The 26,228-nt window shown below is 38.8% G+C and overlaps 6 protein-coding genes across 8 annotated transcripts; 1 reads left to right on the top strand and 5 right to left on the bottom strand.

Moving 5' to 3' along the window:
- Nucleotides 1-3,183: 3,183 nt before the first annotated feature.
- On the top strand, nucleotides 3,184-4,031 carry LOC117538105 (gamma-crystallin M3-like). Of its 3 annotated transcripts, none has more exons than XM_034203642.1 (3): nucleotides 3,184-3,195; nucleotides 3,406-3,645; nucleotides 3,740-4,031. In XM_034203642.1, the coding sequence occupies exons 1-3, from the start codon at nucleotides 3,184-3,186 to the stop codon at nucleotides 4,016-4,018; spliced, it is 531 nt and encodes a 176-aa protein (XP_034059533.1). In that variant the 3' UTR covers nucleotides 4,019-4,031. The 3 variants fall into 3 exon arrangements, with proteins under 3 accessions (XP_034059533.1, XP_034059532.1, XP_034059534.1); XM_034203641.1 differs by lacking the exon at nucleotides 3,184-3,195 and adding an exon at nucleotides 3,272-3,286; XM_034203643.1 differs by lacking the exon at nucleotides 3,184-3,195 and adding an exon at nucleotides 3,278-3,286 and having other exon boundaries at nucleotides 3,752-4,031.
- A 5,948-nt stretch (nucleotides 4,032-9,979) lies between these two features.
- LOC117538121 (gamma-crystallin M1-like) lies at nucleotides 9,980-11,008 on the bottom strand. Its single transcript, XM_034203663.1, has 4 exons — nucleotides 10,950-11,008; nucleotides 10,750-10,825; nucleotides 10,396-10,647; nucleotides 9,980-10,302 (listed from the first exon to the last, which is right to left on the bottom strand). Exons 2-4 carry the CDS (start codon nucleotides 10,756-10,758, stop codon nucleotides 10,027-10,029), a joined length of 537 nt encoding a protein of 178 aa, XP_034059554.1. The 5' UTR covers nucleotides 10,759-10,825; nucleotides 10,950-11,008; the 3' UTR covers nucleotides 9,980-10,026.
- Nucleotides 11,009-15,068: 4,060 nt separating this feature from the next.
- Nucleotides 15,069-15,855, bottom strand: si:dkey-57a22.15 (uncharacterized protein LOC795575 homolog). The gene is given in 4 exon segments (XM_034203651.1): nucleotides 15,069-15,131; nucleotides 15,133-15,342; nucleotides 15,443-15,685; nucleotides 15,812-15,855. Coding segments are annotated over 4 exon segments (525 nt in total). The 5' UTR covers nucleotides 15,821-15,855.
- Nucleotides 15,856-17,640: 1,785 nt separating this feature from the next.
- LOC117538111 (gamma-crystallin M2-like) lies at nucleotides 17,641-18,545 on the bottom strand. Its single transcript, XM_034203650.1, has 3 exons — nucleotides 18,537-18,545; nucleotides 18,184-18,426; nucleotides 17,641-17,973 (listed from the first exon to the last, which is right to left on the bottom strand). Exons 1-3 carry the CDS (start codon nucleotides 18,543-18,545, stop codon nucleotides 17,698-17,700), a joined length of 528 nt encoding a protein of 175 aa, XP_034059541.1. The 3' UTR covers nucleotides 17,641-17,697.
- Nucleotides 18,546-19,305: 760 nt separating this feature from the next.
- LOC117538123 (gamma-crystallin M2-like) lies at nucleotides 19,306-21,719 on the bottom strand. The gene is made up of 3 exons (XM_034203665.1): nucleotides 21,711-21,719; nucleotides 20,871-21,110; nucleotides 19,306-19,578 (listed from the first exon to the last, which is right to left on the bottom strand). Exons 1-3 carry the CDS (start codon nucleotides 21,717-21,719, stop codon nucleotides 19,306-19,308), a joined length of 522 nt encoding a protein of 173 aa, XP_034059556.1.
- A 1,298-nt stretch (nucleotides 21,720-23,017) lies between these two features.
- LOC117538117 (gamma-crystallin S-1-like) lies at nucleotides 23,018-25,559 on the bottom strand. Its single transcript, XM_034203655.1, has 3 exons — nucleotides 25,523-25,559; nucleotides 24,628-24,870; nucleotides 23,018-23,368 (listed from the first exon to the last, which is right to left on the bottom strand). The coding sequence occupies exons 1-3, from the start codon at nucleotides 25,529-25,531 to the stop codon at nucleotides 23,096-23,098; spliced, it is 525 nt and encodes a 174-aa protein (XP_034059546.1). The 5' UTR covers nucleotides 25,532-25,559; the 3' UTR covers nucleotides 23,018-23,095.
- Between the last annotated feature and the right edge of the window lie 669 nt (nucleotides 25,560-26,228).

Raw genomic sequence — 26,228 nt, 5'->3', positions numbered from 1 at the left:
AGACTTGGTCGAAGATGAGGTCCATCAAGTTGGCCACGTAGCCTGTGCAATGTTAAAAAAAAGCACAACAAAAAATGTGGTTTAGATTAGTATATGCATGTAAAAAACTGAAAGTTATTTCTAATTTTTTTATTTTATATTTGTAAATAGTTGTATAATAAATATTTTAAACACTTACGGAATGTGGGGTCAGTCTTTACTGGTTTTGCTCTGCATTCTCCCTTCCTGGCCTTTGGGAACTGCAGTTTATACAGAGGGTTTCCAGTGGATGTTGGCTTGTGCACGCTCAGCGTTTTCATTGTAGTGCAGGGCTGCCAGGTACAGTCTTTCGTTTCCGCCATGATAAAAAAAAATGTAAATACTAGCAAAGGATGTACAAATTGTCACTAATTAGTAAGTATGTGAGGTGCTGGCCTGTAAAGAAGAAAACATAGTTAGAACAAAATCATCTCAATTTAGTATTCAGGATGAGAAAATACTATTTGGATAAATATAGTCTGAAATCCCAAAAGATGGGGCTTAAAACTCTCTATTTAGCAAAGCTCTTTGCTTAGCCTTTTCCAATCTGAGTTAGTTTTGAACCATAACGTGCATGCTGTGTTTCTGACTCAATACAGATGATATGTTGGAGAGGGGCTGAGCTCAGTAGACTGACTGTAATGAGTGCTAGCCACTAATTAGCCTGTTGCTAGAGGTAAGGCCTCGTCAACAACAACAGACCAACGGGGCTTTAGCTCCGTTTTACTCGTGGTGTGTGTCCCCCCTCGCATACATACACACAGTGTTGTATCCTCACACACACCCCCATTTATATTCATGTGCGCAAACAAGTAAACACACAAAAGCTTTTACATATAACGCTGCAAAAAACGGCATGTCTCATTAGCGTAGCGTAGCTTACAGATCGATGATATCTGATCGTTCTTACAGACTACAATCACAAAAGCTTTTACATATAACGCTGCAAAAAACGGCACTTACCTACAGAAGATTACGTTTGTTATTATAACTTACTCAATATGATTTTAGAGGATACAAAATACTAATAAATAGGAGAATAAATACTTGTGTTATCGGCTAGGGCGTGGCTTTACAGCCTTCACACAGATCACCATTATGGCAGTATGTCTGAACATGTTAGCAAATGCCTGATAATTCAAATAAAAGACAAAGCGTACAAAATAAAATGTTACAAAAACATATAAACACCTAACCGATTACTATTTGGGTTTGAGGCGACATTGATACGGCGAAGCTACATGCTAGAGATAGCTTTATCAGGAAAAACACCGCTAAATAAAAACTTACTGCTTCAAAATTGGATGTGTCCTCACTGGCCTGGTCCCGGATGGTTGGTATTGATCCCGGGTTTAGCATTAGTTTGGAGGCATATCCGTGTTGGACTTGAGAGAAGTTCATAAACATGTCCGTCGTAAAATGTTTGGAACACAGTCACACCAACAGAAATCTGCCGTGGTCTTCTGGCACATGTCCCTTGAAAGTGAAGTCTAGCCACAGATTATTTTAATTTTCCACTGATGGCATTGCATGCAGTCCCCTTGCTCGAGTCTTGCAGCCAACAACAGCACAACGTTTAACTGGCTTAGACATCCTGGCAAGAGCAGGTAAAAACACAGATGTGACTGGGGTTGATTTAGCCTGCCGATAGCCTATATGCGAATGAGAGGTTTGGCAATGCACGTGGCCGTGGCTCATTCCCCTGATAGGTGGAGAGTTGACCAATAAGCGGAGCACGTCTTTGTGACGTAGAAAAGAAGTGAAATCTGGATCCGTTTTTTTCAGATCCGTTGCAGCCCCTTTTTTAGAGATTTGGCTAAGGAGGAAAATAGAGAGGGTTGTGTTTTCTGACACTTGGTGAGTTCCCTGGGACACATATTCATGTATAAAAGACGTACAAAGGTGCATTTTGCATGATAGGTCCCCTTTAACTTGAGGCTTAGCTTATTTGGAAATGCTCCACCGTCTACCTCTCTTTCTCCAGCACCATCTACCCTTTTGGTTTCTCAAAATACCACACTTATTGCAATCACCAATGATTTACAGACTACAGATTTAAATATCATGTTGGTTTTGACTCCACCCCCCCCTACCTTCGATGTGACAAAAGCAATTACCCCACTCCCGTTTCATTCACCCATTTTTTTCAATATCAGATAGCTATTTAATCCACAAGATGAATGAGTGCTTAAAGGGAACAGCTTGAACTATCAGTAATTTATCTAGTATGATTGTGATGTGTTTTAGCTATTTATTTTTGTGGCGAGTACGTGCAAGACTGTTCTTGGGTATTAATCATTAAATAGTATTACAATCAAACCATCAAAATGATTGCTCCAAAAGCTATAAACTTACAAATTAATTGATATATTTAATCTTCATTTTGGTTGTAGTCAAAGTTGTGAGTTAATATAGTACTCTTATTATTGTTCTTATGGTCTATAATTGCTGAACTGAATGTGCACAGTATCACATACAGTATTTAATAAATGTACACTAGATACAATAAAAACCAAGTTAATTACATTCCAACTATTTGTATGAATAATGTCAGCATACAAATCATGTATTTGGAGATTGTGCTATGAAATAATATGATGAGTTGGTTTTGTATGCTGTATTGTATCTAAAAGAAGATGTTGTACTTTTTTTTTCTGAAACTAAGTTTTTACCAAGAGGTATTATTCTAAAAATAAAGACACTTTTATTTGGAAATAATATAAAAAACAAAACATATTATCTGGTGTGTGACTTTTGGAAAATGGTTATATGGTTTTATCTCACAAAAAAAAAAAGTGTCAAGGGGCCTTACTGTTTTTTTTAATATATCATGGTGTAGAATAATTACATTTGATAAAAATCCACGTTTTCTTAGACTCTTATAGTTAATCCTGCATCAGTCATGGCTATGAATCCATTAATTGACTCTAGATCAGAGGTTACATATTTAATGTGCCCTTCAAGTGAAGTACAGTATGTTGTTTGTGAAAAAACAGCTGGTGTTGTTCAGCAGCACAGACAATGGAAAGCAGGGCCTCTTCCCACTATTGCAACCAAAGCAAATCATGAACTGTTATAGGTCCCTTTGAATTGAACTGTACACGGGGTCCTCTGCTACGTATTGCTCTGTCAGGAATTTCAACAATGGGGTCATGTTTTCCTTTGATGCTAGGTCAGGTATAAAAGCAACTGGGGGACATCGAAAAAAGTGTGCAGTCATTTAGAGCTGAAGCAATAGTAGTAAACTTTAACCATGACCATGGGCAAGGTATTTACAGCACTCGATTTCTAACATTCAAATCAAATCAGGGTCGTCGTTAAAACTGAAAAAATGTGTACTTTATAAAATCTTCGTTACACTGTTATCATAATGATTCCTTTTTACAGATCATCTTCTACGAGGACAGGAACTTCCAGGGTCGTTCCTATGAGACCAGCAGCGACTGCGCTGACATGTCCTCCTACCTGAGCAGGTGTCACTCCTGCAAGGTGGAGAGCGGCTGCTTCATGGTGTACGACCGCAACAACTACATGGGAAACCAGTACTTTGTCAGGAGGGGCGAGTACTCTGACTACCAGCGTATGGGCATGAGTGACTGCATCAAGTCTTGCCGCATGATCCCCATGGTACTTTGAAATGATGACATTTCATAAATGAAAAATGTTATGATATTTGAAGGAGGATTTCTTTGTATTATGATCATTCTTTTTTAATTTACAGCACAGAGGCCAGTTCAGGATGAGGATTCACGAGAAGGAGAACTTCGGTGGTCAGATGCATGAGCTGATGGACGACTGCGACAACATGATGGACCGTTACCGCATGAACGAGTGCCAGTCCTGCAACGTGATGGACGGCCACTGGCTGATGTACGAGCAGCCCCAGTACAAAGGAAAGATGATGTACCTGAGGCCCGGAGAGTACAAGAGCTTCAGAGACATGGGCATGAGCGGCCAGAGGTTCATGAGCATGAAGCGCATCATGGACTCCTGTTATTAGAGCGCCACTGTATGAAAGATTTTTAATAAAAATCTAGTGATTCTCTTTTAAAATCTACTATTCTGTTTGTTATTATTGAGTGATCTGAAAGTCATACACACAAATAACTGATGGTAAAGAGGTTGACACACATGGAAAACGTATACACTATAAAAATATGAATCACAGAACTTTAAATAACTGTACTTAGGTTATGAAAGAACATATGTGACCCGCTCTATCGAAATCAGTCGGAAGTCGCAACGGCTGATTTCAAAATAAACCTGGATTTGCGAGAAAACATTTTTGTTTTTCGGGGGTTCGGTGGAACTGCTACCCCCGCGACCCGACCACGGATAAGCGGGATAAGATGGATGGGGTTCGGGTGTTTTGTTTGATTTTAAATAAACAAAGTCTTGGCTTTCAGAATATGAAACTTTTATTTCCAAAATCACACGATAAATACATTTTTGAAGCTTGTAACGGGAAGATGACAGGCACCTCTCACTTGCCACTCTGCTGTTCCGCAGCGCTGCTTTCCCTCCCTCAACTGAAATTATGAATGTAAGGCGTATAGTAATCATAGGTAACACGGCAGGGTCCGTTACAGTTTGTTTTCATCTCAGTGTTTCCCACAGATATAAAATATACTTGGGCGGGTGGTGGCAAGGGGGGGGTGCGCGAAAAGAAAAAAAAAGTTTTAACAACATTATTTATTGACTTTTCATTCCGGTATAATCATTTGGCGCAAAGATGGCACTGTTTGTCAGAGCACTTCATCCTTCTGGGATTTCATGAAGAACAGCTCCAACGCCTGTGTGTATGGGAATGCCTCTGGTGCTGGTCCATTAACTGCCAGTGTTTCCCACAGATCTGAAATATACTTTGGAGGGTGGTGGTAGCGGGGGGGGGGTTGAGGTGACGTGCAACAACATTAACCTTTCTGTTGGTCGCTTGTTAGCAGACCCTTCACGCGATGGCAGAGCGAACAGGTACAGGTACAGGCAGGGTCCATAATGATAGCCCTATAGTTTAAATCTACTACCCACACATGAACATATGGAAATGGGTTACTATTTTAAAAAATAAATGTATTTATTAATGTATTTAGGAACCTATCCATGTGATTTTTAGTGGGGGTCGACCTCAAATCCTCTAGGGGGGTCCAGGGGCATGCCCCCCCGGTAAGATTTTATTTTTTATTTTGGAGTTAAATGCATCAATCTGGTGCATTTTGAGGGGGAAATAAAGAGACTAGATCTATGGAAACACCTATATTTAACAGAACTGTATACATTTCAATAATCATAAAATCAAGCCAATAACCAATAACATACCATTTCCAATATGAAAAAAACACTGAAACTTGTTTATTAATTTAGTTTTGGTTCATTTATAGTTGTGAGTGTGTCTGTGCTCCTGAATCAGCCTCTCCTGTCTCCCTCCTCTCCCCCCTCTCCCCCCTCTCCATCCTCTCCCCCTGCTCCTCTTTGAGGCAGCAGCAAAGACTAATTTTCTCTCAACAAGTTTTAAAAGTGTATCTTACCTTTTTTCACCTAGTTAACTTTTTATTTATTTATTCATGCATATTTTACTAATCACATTACATTTAATTTAGCTGACGCTTTTATCCAAAGCGACTTATAATGACCGATTACAGGGACATTCTCCCTGGAGTAACTAAGGGCTAAGTGCCTTACTCAAGGGCACACTAGTGGTGGTGTTCCTGGCGGGATTTGAACTCACAGCCTTCCGATCTTCAGCCCACCTCACTCTCCATTAGACCAATCACTACCCTCTCAAATGGAAATATGTGTTTACATAAATGGTGACCTCACCGTATGAGACCCACTGAGAACTTAGACTAAGTTAACTATCTAAACACTCAGAGAGTCCTTTACCTCACCTGAGCTGAGGTTATCCCGAGCTTGAATGACACACAGAGACCAATCAAGGGCTTTGATTTATGATCTGTATGACAGTGGCCATGTCGGCAGGCCACATCATGTGGACAGCCAGTCACCCTGTGTGAGGCAGGCCACTTAACAGGCCAGAAGGAGGCGAGATCAGAGCAAGGGAGCGAGGGATCATTGTCTACAAGTTAGTCGATCGCAGATGGCGTCGTGGTCACGGACAAATAAAAAAAAAAAATATTTTAAAAAAAAAATTATAAAAAATTAATAAAAAAACGAAATGGGTCGCGAAATATACTTGGGCGGCCCGCCCAAGTATAGTCTATGTGTGGGAAACCCTGCATCTGATTTCAAATAAACAAAGTCTTGACTTTCAGAATAATAAACTTGTTTCGGCAAATTCAGATGATAAATACAACGTTGAAGCTTGTAACGGCATAATTACAAGCGGAGAACCGAGTAACTTAACGTCACAGCAGGCATAAAAACAGCCGGTGTTTCTCGTGAGGTTTTTCCCCGGGAAACAAACACAATACACACAAACTCAAATTACACAAACACACACTCGCTCGCTTCCCCCGACCAGTAATCTAAATGAAAATATCTTCTCTCCGTAGTATTTTGATAATTTGCTAATAACCAATCAGATCGATGGATTCCAGAGAAGAGGAAACTTTGAAGGCCTTTTTCTCAAAATGATGACTCGGTGAGAGTCATTATATAATGTGACATATTGTGCTTAATATTTGGAGTACAACAACAATCCTGATATCATTAGAAAGCCAGGAATCTCCTCTTTCCAACAGTGTATACAACTAAAAATGTGTGTTCAGGTCAATGCAACTGATTTCGATGGAGCAGGTCACATATATATGGAATTATCTAGTAAACAAAGTGTTAAAAAGTCAAGAATATGATTTTTATTTTAGATTCTTCAGAGTAGCCCCCTATTGCCTTGATGACAGCTTTGTACACTCTTGGCTTCTCTCAGTCAGCTTCATGAGGTAGTCACCTGGAATGGTTTTCAATTAACACGTGTGCCTTGTCAATTTGTGGAATTACTTGCCTTCTTAATGTGTTTGAGACCATCAGTTGTGTTGTGCAGAGGTAGGGTTAGTGCACAGTGGATAGCCCCTATTTGACTACTGTTGTAATCCATATTATAGCAAGAACGATTCAACTCAGTAAAGAGAAACGACCGTCCATCATCACTTTTAGAAATGAAGGCCAGTCGATCCGGAAAATGTCAAGAACTTTGAAAGTATCCTCAAGTGCAGTCGCAAAAACCATTGAACGCTATGATGAAACTGGCTCTCGTGAGGACCCCCCTCCCTGGGAAAGGAAGAGCAAGAGTTACCTCTGCTGCAGAGTGTAGAGGAAACTTCTGTGTAGCTATGCAGTGGGAGTCACCGACTCAGGAAGGAGACACGGGAAGAGCAGTAGCTTTGATGTCAAACACATGATGGTTTATTTGGAGTTAACGGCCGGAGGATTCACATCACAAGTCCAAGAGTCAGAGGTTCTGACTTCACGGTAGAGTTGCCACGTCAATTCTGGAGAGCCTCTCTCTTGCCAGCCCATCTAACTGGTTTCGCAGAGAGTAAACAACATATTTGAGGAGATAGCCTAAACAGTGTGGGAACACAGAGCTACTTGCCTCGGACACTTATGACCTCGAAGATTTTACCTTGGAGTCCACAAATACAGAGAAGGAAGTGTCCCAGTGTACCCACAACACAGACCATCTGTGACCCAGTATTGACCGGTCACAGAATGGGAACAATAACATTATTGGCTAAGCCGCCTGTGTCCTTAAAGAAGGTAAACAGACATCGAGGTTTGTCCTGTAGGTTACAAATTGGCATGATAATTGATGATGATAATTATTTCCACAACACAGAGGATAAATACATCAGAGTAGTGAATCAGGCCTTCATGGTCCAATTGCTGCAAATAAGCCACTACTGACGATGAACAACAAGAAGAGAATTGTTTTGGCCAAGAAACACAAGGAATGGACATTAGACCAGTGGAAATCTGTACTTTGGTCTGATGAGTCCAAATTTGAGATTTTTGGTTCCATTTTTGTGAGACGCAGAGAGGGTGAGCAGATGGTTTCTGCATGTGTGGTTCCCACCGTGAAGCATGGAGGAGGAAGTGTGATGGTGTGGGGGGGCTTTGCTGGTGACACTGTTGGTGATTTATTCAAAATTCAAGGCACACTTAACCAGCATGGCTACCACAGCATTTTGCAGCGCCATGGCATCCCATCTGGTTTGCACGTACTGGGACCGTCATTTGTTTTTCAACAAGACAATGACCCCAAACAAATCTCCAGGCTATGTAAGGGCTATTTTACTAAGAAGAAAAGTGACAGAGTGCTACATCAGATGACCTGGCCTCCACAATCACCCGACCTCAACCCAATTGAGAAGGTTTGGGATCAGTTGGACCGCAGAGTGAAGTAAAATCAGCCAACAAGTGCTCCGCTCCTCTGGGAAGTTCTTCAAGACGGTTGGAAAACCATTCCAGGTGACTACATCATGAAGCTAACAGAGAAGCCAAGAGTGTGCAAAGCTGTCATCAAGGCAACATGGGGCTAATTTGAAGAATCTAAAATAGAAATCATATTCTGGATTTTTTTGACACTTTTTGTTTACTAGATAATTCCATATGTGTTCTTTTATAGTTTTGATGTCTATAGTATTAATCTACAACGTATAAATAATTTAAATAAATAGAAACCTTTGAATGAGAAGGTGTGTCCAAACTTTTGACTGGTACTGTATTTACTGTAAGAGAATATCTTTGGTTTAGGACTGACAAAAAATAAAAACATCACCTTGTACTTTTCACATTAATAATTGAAATAATCATTTGTTGTGGCGCTACTTCCTAATGGTGCTCCTAAGGGTGATTATTACAATTTTAGATTATGCAAGTGATTTATATCACGGATTCTGAAGTTGCAGTACAAAATCGTATTGTCTATTTTTGTTAAATGACAATAAAGGCTTTCTATTCTATAATATGCTATTTAAATATGTGTTGTTGAAAGGAATATTGTTTTCAGCTTTAATAATAGGTTTTTTTCCGACACTAAAATATGGAATTGGTTATGATCCATCACACGTATATGTATATATTTGGGATCCACACCTGCTATTTAAAAAAGGGCTTACTTTCAAAACAATTGATTAAAATTACAATGTATTATTCTAGGAGAATGATGAAAAGCTTTGCTTGCTCATCAAAGTTGCATTGTGATAAACAATGGGGAAAGTTACGCCATTCTGTTTTGTTGGTCTTTAGTTGACAGAACAATAACCATGTTGTTTTGTAAAAAAATCACTTGCAGTCATAATTGTTTGCACTAGGAAATAACTTAACTACCACTTTATTTAATTGTTGAATTGTCCAGAGTAAAGTGGCCACGGAATGTTTGAGTACAACAACTTTATAGTATTTTCTTTTCATTTTTAATTACAAGCTAAATATTATAAATGTTATTATAAGGCAGTTTTATGATGCATGCAGCATATTTGGGAATATTACCTTCTATTAATAACGTTTTACAGATAGAATTAACATTTGGGGGATGTCAATTATGTCTAAAATGATGATTATATTATGGGGTTTTTTCACTTTTATTACACAGCCTTGTAATGTGTTCAAACAACATGGTAAAAGATAACATCTTGAAGTCATCATTAGGACTCATTTTAAAGCAAAGAACCTTTACAAGAGACTTGTCTTTGTTAAAAAAAAATACAAAAGCTAGGTGTTGATGTCCTAACAATAACTGTCTTTGAATTATTTGGGCCATTTCTCTTAAATTCTAAATAATGAATTATAATGTTTTCGAATTGTTTCTTTTTTTCTGTGTTATTGGTATCTAATTTGAACATATAACATATTTTGGATGGGTTTAAAAAAGTATTAATTCAAGTAAAAGCAACTCAACTAATCAACACTTAGTATAGATTTGTGTATTGATGATGTAGTTATTTAGTTACTTTAACGGCTAAGGACATTTTACACAAAGAAAGGAAGTGCTTGACAAACATAGTTAATAATTACACATTGTTTTTATTTACTTAAGTCAAATACAGAAGTCTAGCACATATCAGTGATACGCCTCATGCTCATGAACCTCTGGCCGCTCATGCCCATGTCCATGAAGTTCCTGTACTCTCCGGGCCTCATGTACATCATCTTGCCTCTGAACTGGGGCTGCTCGTACATCAGCCAGTGACCGTCCATCACGTTGCAGGACTGGCACTCGTTCATGCGGTAACGCTCCATGATGTTGTCACAGTCGTCCATCAGCTCATTCATCTGACCACCAAAGTTCTCCTTCTCGTGGATCCTCATCCTGAACTGGCCTCTATGCTGTAATACCATAAAGGGAAGATGTAAGTAGGCAACAAAATGTATGACAAAGAAATTGATTAAAATCAAAGAGATGTATAAATTGTGTCTTACGAAGGGGATCATTCTGCAGGATCTGATGGTGTCAAACATCATTCCCATGCTCATCATGCGCTGCATGTCCTGGTACTCGCCCTTCCTCATGAAGAACTGGTTTCCCATGTAGTTGGGGCGCTCGTAGGTCATGAAGCAGCCGCTCTCAACCCTGCAGGACTGGCACCTGCTCAGGTAGGAGGACATGTCAGAGCAGTCGCTCATGCACTCATAGGAACGACCCTGGAAGTTCTTCTCCTCGTAAAAGACAATCTGAAATGGAGAAAAAAGTAATGGTTTAGGAGCCAAATAGTTAATATCAGTGATAATGTATTTTCTGTGTAGAAATGTATTTTTAGATAAGCATCCCATTACCTTGCCCATGATGATGGTTTAGGTAGTTCCAAGTGGATGGTTCAACTTGCTCTGCCAACTCCATGAATCCAGGCCCCTTTTATACAAAAGTGTTGGGTCCATGACGTGTTGTTATTCAAATGTGTAAAGCTGATGATTAAGCAGTATGACTTCTGCTGAACGGGGTCTGTAAAAGTGTAACAATAGCTCTCCATCCATACATTTCTGGCAGCCGTCGTCTGCATTGTCTATTATAAGCATGAGCTTTGTGTGTGTTCCATTTTCAGTCAGAAGCTTCTCCACATATGGTCTGATCAACACTGATGGAACGAAGGTGACAACAGTCCACATCTGTGACAAACCTATGAGAAACCCAGAAACTGTACAAATAGTTTGTTAGTATAATTAATTAAACATCCTGACTTTGTATTTGTATGTATTATCAAAAAGGTTTCCCTCTCAGCTGATCACAATTTCTGTTTTGTAACTTGAAAAAATTAAAAGGGTGTTAAAATGCCACCTTACATTAATAAAAACATTGAAAAGGACTCAAAACTGCTCTTACAAATGAACACTACTTCGGACAATGTAATCACATTCCTGAGATATCGCCTTCACGAGAATTGAAAAGATGTCTCATCACAGAGACCTTGACCTTTTACCGCAACATCTAATCCGTTTATTCCTGAGTCGAATATGACAAGTGTGCCACATTTAAAGCACTGTGAAAAATACTGTTTGGTTATTCTTAGCAGGAGAAGAGCAGTAAAGCACCAAGCGTGTTGTCCATACTTGGTTGTCCATAATTAAACATTTAGCTACCTAAGCTAACATTATCTCATATCACAAGCTAGCTGCATATGTTTCATGTGTAATAAATTATTATTATTGAAGAGAGTGTGTAGAGTTACACTCTATCTCTTCAATAATCATTTCTTACACTGTCATCCTAACTTTTGACAAGCACTTGCACAGGAGGAGCTGCATTTCTAAATATACATATCAAGATGAAAGTGGTTTACTTACCCGTTTTTAAATTAATGTAAAATCAGAACGCTCTGTTTCTTTAGATTACAGCGATCTGATTTTATTGTGAAGCAGCCGATTAGATTTACGAACGAAACCCGTAATTAGACGAGAAGGTTGTGCTGGAGAGGAACAATACAGCATAGTAAACCCTGAGTTAACAGGTGAAGTTAAAACTAACAAGCTTCCTTGGTTGAATCCGTAATTCATGCTAACTGTTATATTATGCAAATGTGTCTTGCAAAAGTCAGTACTACCAGTACTACCAGTACTTGCTGGTGTGAATTTGCAACTTCGCCATACTATCAAATAAAACCTTTTGCTAGTTGAGCTATCAATACCTCATAACATTAGCTCAAAGCATTCATTTCCTAATTTATTTGTGTAGGCATACTGCTAGTCAATGTCTCATCCACAATTATTATTAAAAATACATCTTACCTGTTCACGTATTCATGTAGAGACAGAAGGCTTTATACATGTATGATGCTAATTGACTAAAACATGCTAACTACAAGTCATTATCTTAAAAAGGGAAAGCTGACAAAGAATACAGAGCTATCTTTAAACAGACAGCTGAAAGCAAACTGTAATTCAGTTAACAACACACTATTAGAAGAAGAAAAAAAGTGCAGCACTACAAAACGTGTCAGTTGCTAATCAAGCTACATGTGGAGCATGCTAACGTCATTAGCATAAGCTTTAGGCCTTTTACATTGCATAAATTAGCCTAGCGGATAGTTAACATATCCTTTACTTACTTAAAAAAATAATGTATACATTTATTTACTCACTACTGGATGGTTTCAGTCACTGCAGGACAGAGGAACAAGGTTGACTTTCTGCCTTCTGAGTGGCCTGCTGGAGCAGCTTCTTATGGCGCGTTTCCACTGCAGCGGGTAGCCCCGTTTAAGCGTCCTTAACCGTCCTCAAGCGGCCAGGCCGGTTTTTGGTGGCGTTTCCATATAGCCTAGTACCGGCCAGCGGGTACTTTTTCCCTCTTTTTCCGGCCTCATAAAATCGTGGTTCCCTCAGACCAGGGCCAGGGCTTAACTAGTGACGTCAACACTCTCGACAAGATCGCCCGCGAGTTCATCCCTAACGTCGCATATATATTTAGAAGCAAGCTTGCAGCATTTTTATAAACAGCATTTTGTAAACGGATGAGCTACAAAAATGGCTACGTCTAATAAGAAAAGCACACCGTGGTCGACCGAGGAGGTGACGACGTTCCGACATCTCATTGGGGATGATCAAATCCAGCGGGAGCTCGACGGAACAACTCGAAATGTGAACAAAAACAAAGCCGATCGCCCCGCCTACACTGCGTTGCTACCCCAGGTCCTAAACTGTGGAAATGCGCCACGGCCTGGGCCGGCCAGCGAGGCAGCCCGAGGCCAGAGCGAGGACGCTTAGGGACGCTTAAACGGGGCTACCCCGCTGCAGTGGAAACGCGCCATTAGTGGCTGAAGAGACTCAGACTGGTAAAGAAGGCCAGCTTTGTCCTGGATGCCCTCTGGACACTGTGGAGTTTCAGACAGGTGGATGATGGCCAAGCTGTCGTCCCTGCTGGACATCATGTCACTTCCTCCTTTGTTTTGCAGCACCTTCAGTGACACCTGCTTCCCCCGCGGTGTCTCACAGAGATAAGCTGCAGGTGCTTTCTTCCTGCAGCAATCAGACTTTACAATCAACACACACCCTGTAGAGCACTGTGGACCATATGAGCAGTGGTGGAATTTAACCAAGTACATTTACTTAAGTACAATTATGAGGTACTTTACATTTACTTTATACTTTTACTTGACTACATTTTGGAGGCACTATATTTTAGTTTTTACTCCACTACATTACATTTGGAAAACGACTTACTAGCTACTTTGCAGGTTTCATAATACAGAATATAAACCAACCAATAAATCATTATTATTATAGGTTACGCTTCCCATTAGTATAGCAAGTAATACAAATAATCCAAATGAACATTGAAATTAATGCATTAATGATGATTATAATACAGAAATGTAGTATTTTTAAATCTGATATGGACCATACTGGAAAATTAGTACTTTGTGAATGCAGGACTTTTACCTGTAACAGAGTATTCCTACACTCTGGTATTCTACTTTACTCAAGTACAAGATCTGAGTACTTCTCCCACCTCTGGCAGTGTCTCACAGTGAGATGCTGCAGGTGCTTTCACAAGAGAATACCACTGCTCATGTGCACATACACTTGTGTACAGTTGATTATTGTTCATGTGTTCATGTCTCTGAATGTTTTTGCACATTTCTATATATATTTACATACTTTTATAATGCTGATACTTGTTTTCATTTCTTTTTACCATGGATGTGTACATATTAAATTGTATTAACATATGCTTGCCTCTTTATTTAATATGTTAACTTATCCATTGTATTTGCCTTTTTTTCTGCTTTAAATTGCTGTAGAGGGAGCACAAAAGGCTGTTGTGACTATACTTGTGACATGCCCATGGACCATGGTAAGTTGTAAGATCAACTGACTTCAATTTAAGCAGATAATCATTTGTTAACAAAGCACTTATATACTAATAAAGGACTGGCTTATCTAAAGCCAGTTGAGTAGCACTTGAAATGTGTTGGCTCTATGAAACCTGATGTACTTTATGATTCTGTTTTCTTCAAGTTTGTGTCTTCTTGGTCGAATGCACTTATTGTAAGTCGCTTTGGATAAAAGTGTCAGCTAAATGCAATGTAATGTAAAGTAAATTAAATAAATAGTTGTAAATAATCAGAAATATGTAAAATAATTACATATTTTTTAAAGTGTGTACAGTGTGTGCTAATAAAATAGGATTTATAGTATTTGAGTTCATTTTTGTTGTGGTGTAGGCTGATTGCCTTAGCTTATTACACTTACCTTCAGTATTATATGATAATATATATTATATGATAATATATAAATCGGGTAGATAATTAAGTCAAGTATCACAGAAGAAAAGGTTGATGAAGCATTATTCACTCTCATGGGTAGTTTATATGCTGCAGTACAGTTGTGGCTGCTTACCCCTCTTGTTTCTTGTAGTTAGGGTGTAAACAAAATGTCAAAAAGAATTCCCTTTTGTTCACAGTAACGGCAAATGTATTACAGATCTGCAAACCACACAGCCTTTTTATCGTCTTAATGAAAGGCTCTGTTTATTTTTAAGCCCAGGCAACAACATCAGACTTTGTCAAACTAATCAAAACACATTCACAAAGGAGATTTAAAAATGCAACATCTTTAATAAACAAAGTGTTTGATATTTACAGCAAGGTTTCGCTAAATGGCTAAAATTCGTTGACCCTCCTGAAGGAGCCAACGATGGCGCAGGTGGCGCACCAGTCGCGGTACCCTCCTGTATTCCCCAGGTCTCAGGAAGTACTGTCTGCCTCGGTAGTTGGGGTACTCATAGAAGATCCAGAAGCCATTCATAACATTACTGGAGTACACATGGCGGTGATGGAAACGGTCAGACACACAGGGACAGTCATCCATGAACTCCATCATGTGACCGCTGAAGTCGGGCTTCTCGTAGATGCGCAATCTGTAGGAGCCTCGATACTGTGGGAACAAAGGACATGAAGTCTTCTTTAACCAAGTGCCTTTTGGAAATGATCAGACTTTTAAGCAAAATGTCCATCGTCTTTAATCGTCGTCTTACCTGTGGAATCATCCTGCATGAGCGGATACAGCTACTGAATCCCATCCACCTCTGGTAGTCGGGGTACTCTCCCCTCCTCATGAAGTACTGGTGGCCCATGAAGTTGGGTCGCTCGTAGATCATGAAGCAGCCGCTCTCCACCCTGATGGAGTTGCAGCGGCTGAAGTACGAGTGAAGGTCTGTGCAGTCGTTGCTGCACTCATAGCTCCGACCCTGGAAGTTTTTGTCCTCGTAAAAGATAATCTATTGGGGAATAAATGTGTCAGTAGCTGCCAATGATTCAGCAATAAGAGTTGAGAAAACATAAAACATACTGAGAAAACGTTCGAGTACATTTAATATAAGCAGAGAGAAAAAAACAGTACTTACCTTGCCCATGGTCTCCGTTGGAGAGATTCCCCATGTTTTCAGGGCTTTTTATACTACCTCTTGACAAACAAAGTATTGTTATTCAAATTCTCTATAATTGAAGGCTACTGGCACATGTTTACCTTTTTGTTGGAGCACAACATTGGGACGGAAATATGGATTTCTATTTGGAAAAAAGGATAAATAATTAACTGGTTTGGTGTTTTGACATGCATGGACAAAGGAAAAGACTAGTATGGTATCCACACGTCCAGTGGACAATGGCTGCAGAACAACATGGAACAGCCCTTTCGCATTAAATATGTTGCATAACAGAGCAGGAAGCCATTTGCTCTGCCTAACGTTCTACCTGAGCAAACCCACTGTATGCAAATAAGTAAGTTTACACTGTGCTGTTGGACTGTGTTACTCTGAAACCAAAGGCTTTAAAAGTGTCTTGTACTGTGTGTGTGTGTGTGTGTGTGTGTGTGTGTGTGTGTGTGTGTGTGTGTGTGTGTGTGTGTGTGTGTGTGTGTGTGTGTGTGTGTGTGTGTGTGTGTGTGTGTGTGTGTGTGTGTGTGTGTGTGTGTGTGTGTGTGTGTGTGTGTGTGTGTGTCTTCAAGTATCTGGCAGTTTGGACTCTATGGACTACAATTCCCTTGATGTATCACGGCCATGTCTGACTTTTCGAATACTTCCCCTTAGATATCATTAATAATATTAAACTACAAAATGAGTAGCATTTATGTTCTCCATTATTGCTCCAGATTTAGCAAGTGATGACTATGCTTTTACTTCATGAAGATGGATGTATTGATGTTGTTTGTCTAATATCTTGTAAATATTAAAATAAATCTATTCTCGGAAATATCCTCCATGGTGTCATGGGGAATTGTTGGTGCCATATTTGTACATGTTTTTTAAAAGGATGATGACCAGTTATATTTTTGATTGAATTTCTAACTGCAGGGACTAGAGAGGATATGTAGAAAATCTTCTGTTTCATATCGTAAGTAAATACACACCTGTGACGCAGTATTATGAACATTTTATTTATATTTATTTTTTAAATGTTATTTACTTGTATATTTTTGTTTAAAATCAATGTTTGATATTATTAAGTGACTAAAGTACATTATTTATGGTGATATATACTGTAACAAACTCTCTTTGGTGTATATAAAGAAAAACATTTCATAAGGTTTTGTTCTTTAACTGTCAGTAATAGTTTTTCTAAATATTATGAATGTTAACAGAATACCTATATTTCTGATAATTTATAAGTATATTTTAAGAAATAATAAAGTTCCAGGAGCTAAACGATATAACAATTATGATCATCAGAATCAGAATAATTCATTATTATTATTTGGAAACATTTAAGATGTTGGTTGTAATTGTTTTCATGCTGTGCATTTATAAATTGTGCTTGGAATATTATGTTCTATAATACTTTGAGACAGTGTCTATGTGTGTCATTCTTCACCAAATCCATCATGATGTTTGAGGTGTATGTCTTAATCTCAATCATTGCATTTGTGATATTCAGCTCATTTTGTTATACCAGTGTGTGCTGCTGCGTCTCTCTATATTCAGCTTTAACACCAAACATGTGGATATGGTCTGCCAGTATACCCACCAGTTTTGGGGGCTCAAATTGGGAGAGAGCAACTAATGGATTGTTTGGTATGGCAGTCTAAGTTTGGAAACAATTAATTGTAAGAAAAAAATCTGCATTTAGAAATCCTACAAAAAAGTGTACAACTAATTCAATGACCTTGTGAAGCACAAAACCACAGCTGACAACTGGCTAATAAACACAAGAGAAGCATGAATGTTTATGAAGCTGTTGAAGTTTATTGGGAAACACAGACTTGGGGAAAGATGCGTTGAATTAAGGCATGGCTTCAGTTCAAGTCGCTGATTCTTCTGATGGAGCCGACTCTGGGGCTGACGCCTCCCCAGTCGCTGAACCTCCTGTACTCCCCGGGCCTCATGTAGTACGCCCTGCCCTTGTAGTTGGGCTGGTCGTACAGCAGCCAGTGGCCTTCCATCACGTTACAGGAGTTGAAGTCGGACATGCTGAGGCGGTCCTGGATGTTTGGGCAGTCGTCCAACATTTCGTGCATCTGACCGGACATGTCGGAGCGTTCATAGAGCCTCATCTTGTAGGAGCCACGGTGCTGGGAATGGATAGAAAACATTGTTACTATGCAGCATTATAATAAATCCCATTGGTATCCAGAGATATTTTAGGTGTGTAATCCCTCAAACTAGTCAGGTACACCACTACTGACATATTATAAGCCTTTAAGAGCTAGAAAATAGCCCATCAAATGGAATAAAGACTATACAATTGGTCCATTAGGGATATTTTTTTATTTCTGCCTTACCTGGGGGATCATACGGCAAGACCTGACACAGTCGTTGAGGCCAATGGCACGCTGGTTGTCAGAGTACTCTCCTCTCCTCAGGTAGTACTGGTTGCCCGTGTAGTTGGGCCTCTCATAGATCATGAAGCAGCCGCTCTCCACCCTGATGGAGTTGCATCTGTTGAAGTAGGAGTGGAGTTCGGCGCTGTCGCTGCTGCACTCATGAGAGCGCCCCTGGAAGTTCCTGTCCTCGTAAAATATGATCTGCAAAAAGCAATAATTGCACATGCACCGATAGTTTCATTTTTTAATGCAGAGCTTTGGATGGAAAGTAATGGGTAAAATACAGTGTGGATAAAACCATAGTTCCTTACCTTTCCCATGGTTATGTTGGTATCAGACTGCGGTCAATGATGACCCTCAGCCAAGCCACTGTGCTTTATAAAAAAAGAAAGAAAGGGCGGCTGTGTGATTGCACAGCATAAAGCATTGTCATTTAAATATATCCCTCACAGCGTTGATGTATCAGGGGTGCGGGTGGGTGGGAAAAATCTGTTTGTGTATAGATTATCCTTGGTGTGCGATGAGTTATTGTTCTTTCCTCCATGTTCATCACTATTTCCCTCCAGAAATGGCCACCGCATCAGCAGGATTAAACTGATATAAAATGTTGCGGACACGTGATAGTCAGTACAATCTATCATGTCAGTATGTTTTTTAATGGACATGGGCAAATGTACAGTATTTTCTGTGGTACAATACATAGTACTTCACTCTCACTACTTGAAGGCTTCTTAAAGCCTTCGAATCTTGAAACTTGAAACTAATGCCATGTTTTAAAATGTTTGAAGTCCTGCTCACAACTGAAGCGAATATGAAGACTCCATTTTGCAAATGCTTTATTACGATGGTGAGTACAAGTCATGAAAATGTTGTTGTCTGTGCTTTTCATGGAGTCCATTTCTAATCCCTTTTAATAATTCAAAGGTTTTTTTAGGATATTGTCTTATCCTTCAAGATGAATGACAAAATATTACAGAAAAGGTCCAAGTGAGAGTCACATAACGTATATTGTCCTTTTGGTGGTCTTTATCTGAGCATGAAGCAAAACTTCAATGCAGGTCTTGGATGCTCTAAAGCAGATCAATAGTCCAGGATGCGTCTGATGGATCCGACTCGGGCGCTCCTGCCTCCCCACTCGCTGAACCTCATGTACTCTCCGCGTCTTATCAGGTACATCCTGCCCTGGAAGTCTGGGTGCTCGTAGAACAGCCAGTTTCCATTGGTCACGTTGCAGGAGAAGATGTCGTTCAAGTGAAATCGTTCATGGACGCTGGGACAGTCGTCCGCCAGGTCCATCATCTGACCTCCGAACTCGATCCTCTGGTACAGGCGCATGCTGAACACCCCGGCATCCTAGTTTAAATTGGATAAAGGAAACATTTAGAAACCAAAATAACATTTATATGTCAATAAATGTTATCCTTTGTGTCACCTATATTGTATCTTTAATGATAACACTCCATTTTATATGAAGAAATAAGAAAGAATACAATGAGTTGTTAATAATCTTAAAATGTACTGTATGCACCCAGATGTGAGCATTAGCTTTGGAGCAGGATTACAAAAAAACCTTGTGGAAGATGAAAGCATGGGCCATTACATTTTGGAGCGAGTTCGAATCAATGGGTGGATACACTTATTATTTTTACTTATAGAGAAAGCCTTGATGTAGGTCTTGCTCTCTCTAAAAGACCTTACTAATGTGGTTTGGTTGGTGTCTAGACTGAAATAGTACAGTCGTTCATGTATCCCCTCCCCTACACACACCACAACACAGACTATATCACCCCTTGCTGCTATATGTGCAATATATATGCCGTTAATAAATGTGTAATTTATACCTGGCTGCTAAATCCTTAGAACCGTTACAAGGTGTTTTTTTTTGTATTTTCTAAATTGTGTAACTTGCTGCTGTTAAATACCATCAAACTATGTGTGCAATATATACATTATATATATATGCCATTAATAACTGTGTAATATATACCTGGCTGCTAAATCCTAAGAACTGTTACAGGATTTGTATTTTGAAAAAAAAGTTTACTTTTATTTTTGTATTATATTTTGTATTATATCATAACTTAGTACTTTAACGTAACATTAAGCTGTCTGTGGCTCTTTCCTGCTGTAACGCTGCACATTTCCCCTCTGTGGGACTAAAGGTATTCTGATTCTGATTCTGATCAAAGTGACTTTTCCTTTAGCTCCACCATAAGGTTAACATTTGTGATTTGGATTTAAATATAGTGACACTTTAAGGTGGATTGCCATGACATTTGGCAATAAAAGTCCAACTAAAACAAAGTGCTTAAGGCACATTTTTAACCTGCCAGAAAAAAAGTAATACACACGTTTTTTTGTTGCAGTTGTCATTACTCCTGATGCTAATTTCTTATAAGAAGTACAGGAATGCACTAATGTTTCTTGGTCAGTGTATTCTTGGTGAGCACAAATGATCCTTGAATTCATATAAACACAGTAGAGGAAAATGTACCCTAAACCTAACATTTGGATATAAACCTTGAATTGTTCTGTTCGGAGAAGAAAATCTCCTACAAATCATCTCAATATCCATATTTTAATAGAACTATATAGCTCAATATAAACCTGGTTTGTGTTACAAATCCCCCAAAACATTTGCTCACCATTGAGATGAGTCGACAAGAGAAGACAGAGTCGGTGCCCATCCAGTGTTGACAGTCGGGATACTCTCCTTTCTTCAGGCAGTACTGGTTCCCGCTGAAGTTGGGCTGGTCGTAGATCATGAAGCAGCCGCTCTCCACTCGGATGGAGCTGCATTGTTTGAGAACGCACCTCAGGTCGGCACAGTCCTGGTTGCACTCAAACTGTCGCCCACAGAAGTTCCTTTCCTCATAGAAGACGATCTAGAAATGGAAAATATTGTGCTTTTGTTTAGAAATAGATTTCTAAGCATATTTGTAAATGATCATGCTGTAAAACTTAGGATCAAGAGCGAATTAGTTCTGGGTATTTCAAATTCCATTTTTCTGGATTTACTATGAAGCTGAAAACTTAAAAAGAAAAGCTTTGGGGCCTGTTTTCATTTAGTTTACTTTACAACATGTTTTAACCCACTTTCTCCTTATTTAATCTGAAAGAAGAAAGAAAGGAAGCTCAAGACTTCAAATAAAAGCCTCGAGGCCTGTTTGTACTTCGTTAAATTCACAATAAAAGCCTTTTTCTCACAATATTTCCATCTGATTCCTCATATTTTATCTTGAAAGAATCATAGTAATGAAGGTTAAGGCTTAAAAAGGAAAGCCTGGATACCTCTACTTCACAAAAAAAGCATTTTTTCACATAATTTATTCACTTTCTCCTACTTTAAATGGAAAAAACACGGTTATGAAGCTCAAGAACAGCCTTGAGGCTTATTTGGACATTCAAAATAAAAGCATGTTCCAGTCCTATAGGTAAAACACGGTGTTCTGTCCCCCTTCCTATTCCTATAGTGTTCTGTTTACCTTCCCCATGATGCCCTGGTTGCCTTGCGCCATGCCTTCACCGTGTGATCCGTGCAGCTTTTTGAAGACTCCCACCTTTCACATATATAGTGAAAGCAAAACGCAGACTCTGCACGTGTCATTCATATTGTAATCTTTGTCATTTTTGTCACGGTGTTACCCTGAAGAGATGTTTAGGAGTGATGGTTGTACAGGTAAGAGCTGTTTGGTAACGTGTTGTGGCATGAGGTTTTTCACATGAAACAGTCCTGAATGGGTGGATTTTTTATATATATTCGTATTTTATCCTCTAGTTTATGCAAAGGTGCTCATGGAGAGATGTCTTGCATCAGAGTATTTATTGGTATGCACTTTTTTTTCACCTAATTAGCTCGATGACTATATGATTAAGTCGCTGATTATATTTCCACATCTTTGGATCTTTTGCTACTTTATTATCAATACTTTCTCCAAAGTTAAGTTTAACCAACAATGTTTAAGAACACACTACATCGCCTTTTCTCTTATTTTCAAGAATAATAAGTTGTGAAATTGAATATTAATAGATAACAATATTATTTATAGATCCTGTTTATTTGTTTATTATGACCCTATAAGTACATATCATTTGTAAGCTGTATCTAAAGATGATTATAGGAGCAAATGTTATTCCTCACACTGTTTTCATTTGAGATGTTCTGTTTGTTTTATTTTAAAGGCATGTGAGTTTGATTTTTGGTTTTATATAATTTCATCTTTCTACCACTGCCCTCTGGTGGACAGTCATACTCTGTATTAGTTAATCAGATGTTAAAGCAAATGTAGATTAACCAATCACACCAAAAGGTTCATTGAGCAGCTATTCTGGAGCTTTTGATCATATCACAAGACATTCACCCATAAATCACTTTGAAAGGTATCTTTTTTCGAAGCACTAAAGGGATTTCTTAAGGTTAAAAGTTTGATCCTGTTTTTCCACAACAACTGGGCAAACTAGTGCCTGATGGAGATCATGTGATATGATCATGTGATGTGTTTTAACAGCTAATCCATGGACCTTGTGGTAAGATTGTCGAAAGGCAAGATTCACTTTTGTAATGTATTGTTTAACTATTTCATTTAGTGTCAAAGAAGAGCACACTGAGTGAAGCAGACTTTCTTTAAGCTCTACAATAGATTACACTTGAGTCTCGGTTGTAAGTGTCAGCGCTTGCAGGATTTTATTCAGGCCTCTGATGAGAGTCAGGATGTCAGGCCATGACCCCTTCACATCCTCAGAGGAAAACATGCCCTCCAAACGCAGAGAGCAAGAAAAAAACTGAATACAATTGAGCACTGACGCCATTTTATTCAGCGTGTGAAACAGGGCAAAGAGCAGACATTTGACAAGAACTGTGTTTCTGTCTTTAGAGATCCATGAGGCGCCTGATGGAGCCGATCCTGGAGTTGTTGCCGCTCCATTCGTTGAAGCTCTTGTACTGGCCGGGCCTCATGTAGTAGTGACGTCCCCTATAGTTGGGCTGCTCGTACATGAGCCAGTGGCCGTCCATCACGTTGCAGGAGTTGACGTTGGACATGTGGAAACGCTCATTGAGGTTGGGGCAGTTGTCTGTCAGCTCCATCATCTGACCTCCCATGTTGAAATGCTCGTACAGCCTCATCTTGTAGCTGCCGTTGTGCTGCAGAGGGAAAGTCAAATGGTCACATCTCAACAAAAGTCACAGAGGTTTCAAAATTGTTTAAATACTGTCTAAAGCATTTTGTTTAAATGAATAGTTTGATATTTTCGGAAACATGCTTATTTGGGTTGCCAAGACATAGATGAGAAGATTGATACCAAACATGAATACATTTAAAAGAAAAAATGATATAGCAAGAGCAGCTAGTTAGCTTAGCTTAGCATAAAGACTGGGCATTGCAGTTTGCCTGGCTCTGTCCAAGTCAAAGTTGAATCCTTGGTCGTATATTTCTACTACTGTATATCATCTCTACTACATGAAAAAATATGTTATACACAACGTCTTAACCATTTCTGATTATTTGGTAATTGTTAAAATGCAACTAAAGGAAAGAGTCTAGATAAAGGCTACTTTCATGTTACCTCAAAAAATGTAATGTTATACATAAACATTCTTTTGATCTGTAATTTAGTATAACATCAATTTTATGTTCAAAAAGTATATTGTTTTTGTTGTAAAGAAAACATGTTATTCCTGCATTTGTTCACAATGTTTATGAACTTAACAGTATATTCCAAATGTATATGTATGGATGTGGCAATGAACAAAGCTTTGGTAATACTGGCTAATAAAGCTATTTGAATTGAATTGATAATATAGGGCAGTGGTTCTCAAATGGGGGTACGCGGACCCCTAGGGGTACGTTGGAGTACTGCAGGGGGTACATGAGATTTATTTTATGTTAATGGAAAAAAGAAAACTTTTTTTTAGGAAAAGTAACGAAGTTTGAGCAGTGTGGGTTTATATTAACAGAGTTACACATATTTCAAAACACGAAGTGTAATAACTGCAGTTTGCCTCATGTCAGAATGACAAAGACCCTCAGTGAAGCACAAGCCCATGTTTCACTACATTGTAAGTACAACTTATTAAAAAGATCAGTTCAATGCAACTAATGTCGTCTTAGTGTTATTGCATGATGTTAAAATTGGTTTGCCATGAATTTAGTGATGGATTGTAAACATTTGAAATTTAGCATTTCAGTGTTTCTCAGTTACAATGTTGTTGTTTTAATAAATCAGACACTGATGGTGCAGCGCTGTACTGTACCTCTTTAAATAGGCATTTCTTCCCTAACAAATTGTGTTTGCGCTGATCAGGGGGGTACTTGGCTGAATTTTGTTTTCAAAGGGGGTACATGATTGAAAAAAGTTTGAGAATCACTGATATAGGGTATATTATTTGACAAGAGGCCTCACCATGGGGATCATGCGACAGGACCTGACGCAGTCATTCATTCCAGTCATGCCCATGTAGTCGGAGTACTCTCCCCTCTTCATGTAGAACTGAGTTCCCATGAAGCCCGAGCGGTCGTAGATCATGAACATGCCGCTCTCGACCCTGATGGAGCGGCACTGCTCGAACCTGGAGTGCAGGTCGGAGCAATCGCTCATGCACTCATGGTGCTGGCCTCCAAAGTTCCTGTCCTCGTAGAAGATGATCTGAAGGAGCAAAAAACAAAGAATTACATTTAGCCAATCACAGCGATCTATACACACACAAAACTGAAACGTTGACTTTAATTAAAGATATTATTTCAACAAATTCCACTTAATTGTATCAGGTTAGTTAAAAGCAATAATATTAGGTTTAAATAATAAATATTAGGTTAAATGTAAAACTATTCGCTGTGGAAGTGGAACTTGTTGACATAATACATTTAATTAAAGTAAATGTTTCTGGTTTTTCAGTGTAGTTATGGCTTTTTTGTATACTCCTGTGTAAATTATATACTTGACAAATACAAATAATGTTCTCGTTTAGTCACGATTTTTAGTTCAAAGTTAACATACTGTTTCAAGTCAAATTATAGGGAAATGTATATAAATATGTATCAATGTATACAGTGTTTGTTAATTGTATTGGAGTGAAACAAAACCAAAAAACGATATTAAAATATATATTCCCTCCGTTAATTCACACCAGAGTTTCTAACACATTTTAGTAAGTCCCTGCTTTTTATTATAAATGTGTACATCACAATTGTATATCACAATATCTCAAATGTATCACTTCCATTGAAAGACAATCAACTATCATATTGAATTATCAGCCAGTCCTATCTTTATGTGTAAAGTAAATCTGGATACAAACCTTTCCCATGATGGCAGCTGATGTTGGTCAAACTTCCTTCTGTGCTTTGACCACCAAAGGGAGTCCATGTTTTTATACGTTAGCCCGTGTTGTTATTGTAGTCCTGCAGTCAGCAGAGACCCTACAGGAGTCTCCTGTTTGTCCGCTGGGATAAAGGGTTAACAGAAACCTGCCGCTTCCAGCAACAGCTGCAACACAATCAGCGCTGAGCTCTTTGACCCATCTTCTGTCTGTTTTAAATGGGATATTGTCAGTGTAGTCATACAGGGTTAAGAAGCTGGAAATATGTGTAAACATGGGGAAATAGATATATGCTTTAATAAGCTTCAACAGTGTTTGAATATGTTGTCTACTGTTGTCAGTAACAGACGAGTGAGTTAATAGTACGCCCATAGTACGCCCATAGTTGATCAGTGTTGATGCTTTCTGTATCTGTAGGGATGTGATTGGCAGACAAAATAAAACAGGACAATAACACACTTATTTTCAATGTACCACAATGTAATCTCATAAACAAGCACTTAATCTTAAATATTTAAAACAACAATAAACACAAAATGTATAATCTAGTGTATTAATGTTAGGGCCATGCATTAATATAGACTCTACATGATTACATACAAATATTAGAAGTGGTAATTATTAAGCGTGGGAAACAGAAAATAAGGCAACACTTTATGCTCATAATAATAATTTGGTCTATTCA

The sequence above is a fragment of the Gymnodraco acuticeps genome, unplaced genomic scaffold (assembly GCF_902827175.1).
Source record: "Gymnodraco acuticeps unplaced genomic scaffold, fGymAcu1.1, whole genome shotgun sequence".
In the NCBI taxonomy this organism is placed as follows: domain Eukaryota; kingdom Metazoa; phylum Chordata; class Actinopteri; order Perciformes; family Bathydraconidae; genus Gymnodraco; species Gymnodraco acuticeps.
Note: the sequence above shows the minus strand (reverse complement) of the source record. Positions and strands in the feature narration are given on the sequence as shown.

Excerpts from the sequence above, each read along its gene's own strand:
- LOC117538111 (XM_034203650.1), bottom strand. Across the intron at positions 17,974-18,183 it reads CTTGCCGTATGATCCCCCAG|CACCGTGGCTCCTACAAGAT; the intron begins GTAAGGCAGAAA and ends ATCCATTCCCAG.
- LOC117538123 (XM_034203665.1), bottom strand. Across the intron at positions 19,579-20,870 it reads CTTGTCGACTCATCTCAATG|GATGCCGGGGTGTTCAGCAT; the intron begins GTGAGCAAATGT and ends AATTTAAACTAG.
- LOC117538117 (XM_034203655.1), bottom strand. Across the intron at positions 23,369-24,627 it reads CCTGTCGCATGATCCCCATG|CACAACGGCAGCTACAAGAT; the intron begins GTGAGGCCTCTT and ends TTCCCTCTGCAG.
- LOC117538105 (XM_034203641.1), top strand. Across the intron at positions 3,646-3,739 it reads CTTGCCGCATGATCCCCATG|CACAGAGGCCAGTTCAGGAT; the intron begins GTACTTTGAAAT and ends TTTAATTTACAG.
- LOC117538121 (XM_034203663.1), bottom strand. Across the intron at positions 10,303-10,395 it reads CCTGCAGAATGATCCCCTTC|CATAGAGGCCAGTTCAGGAT; the intron begins GTAAGACACAAT and ends ATGGTATTACAG.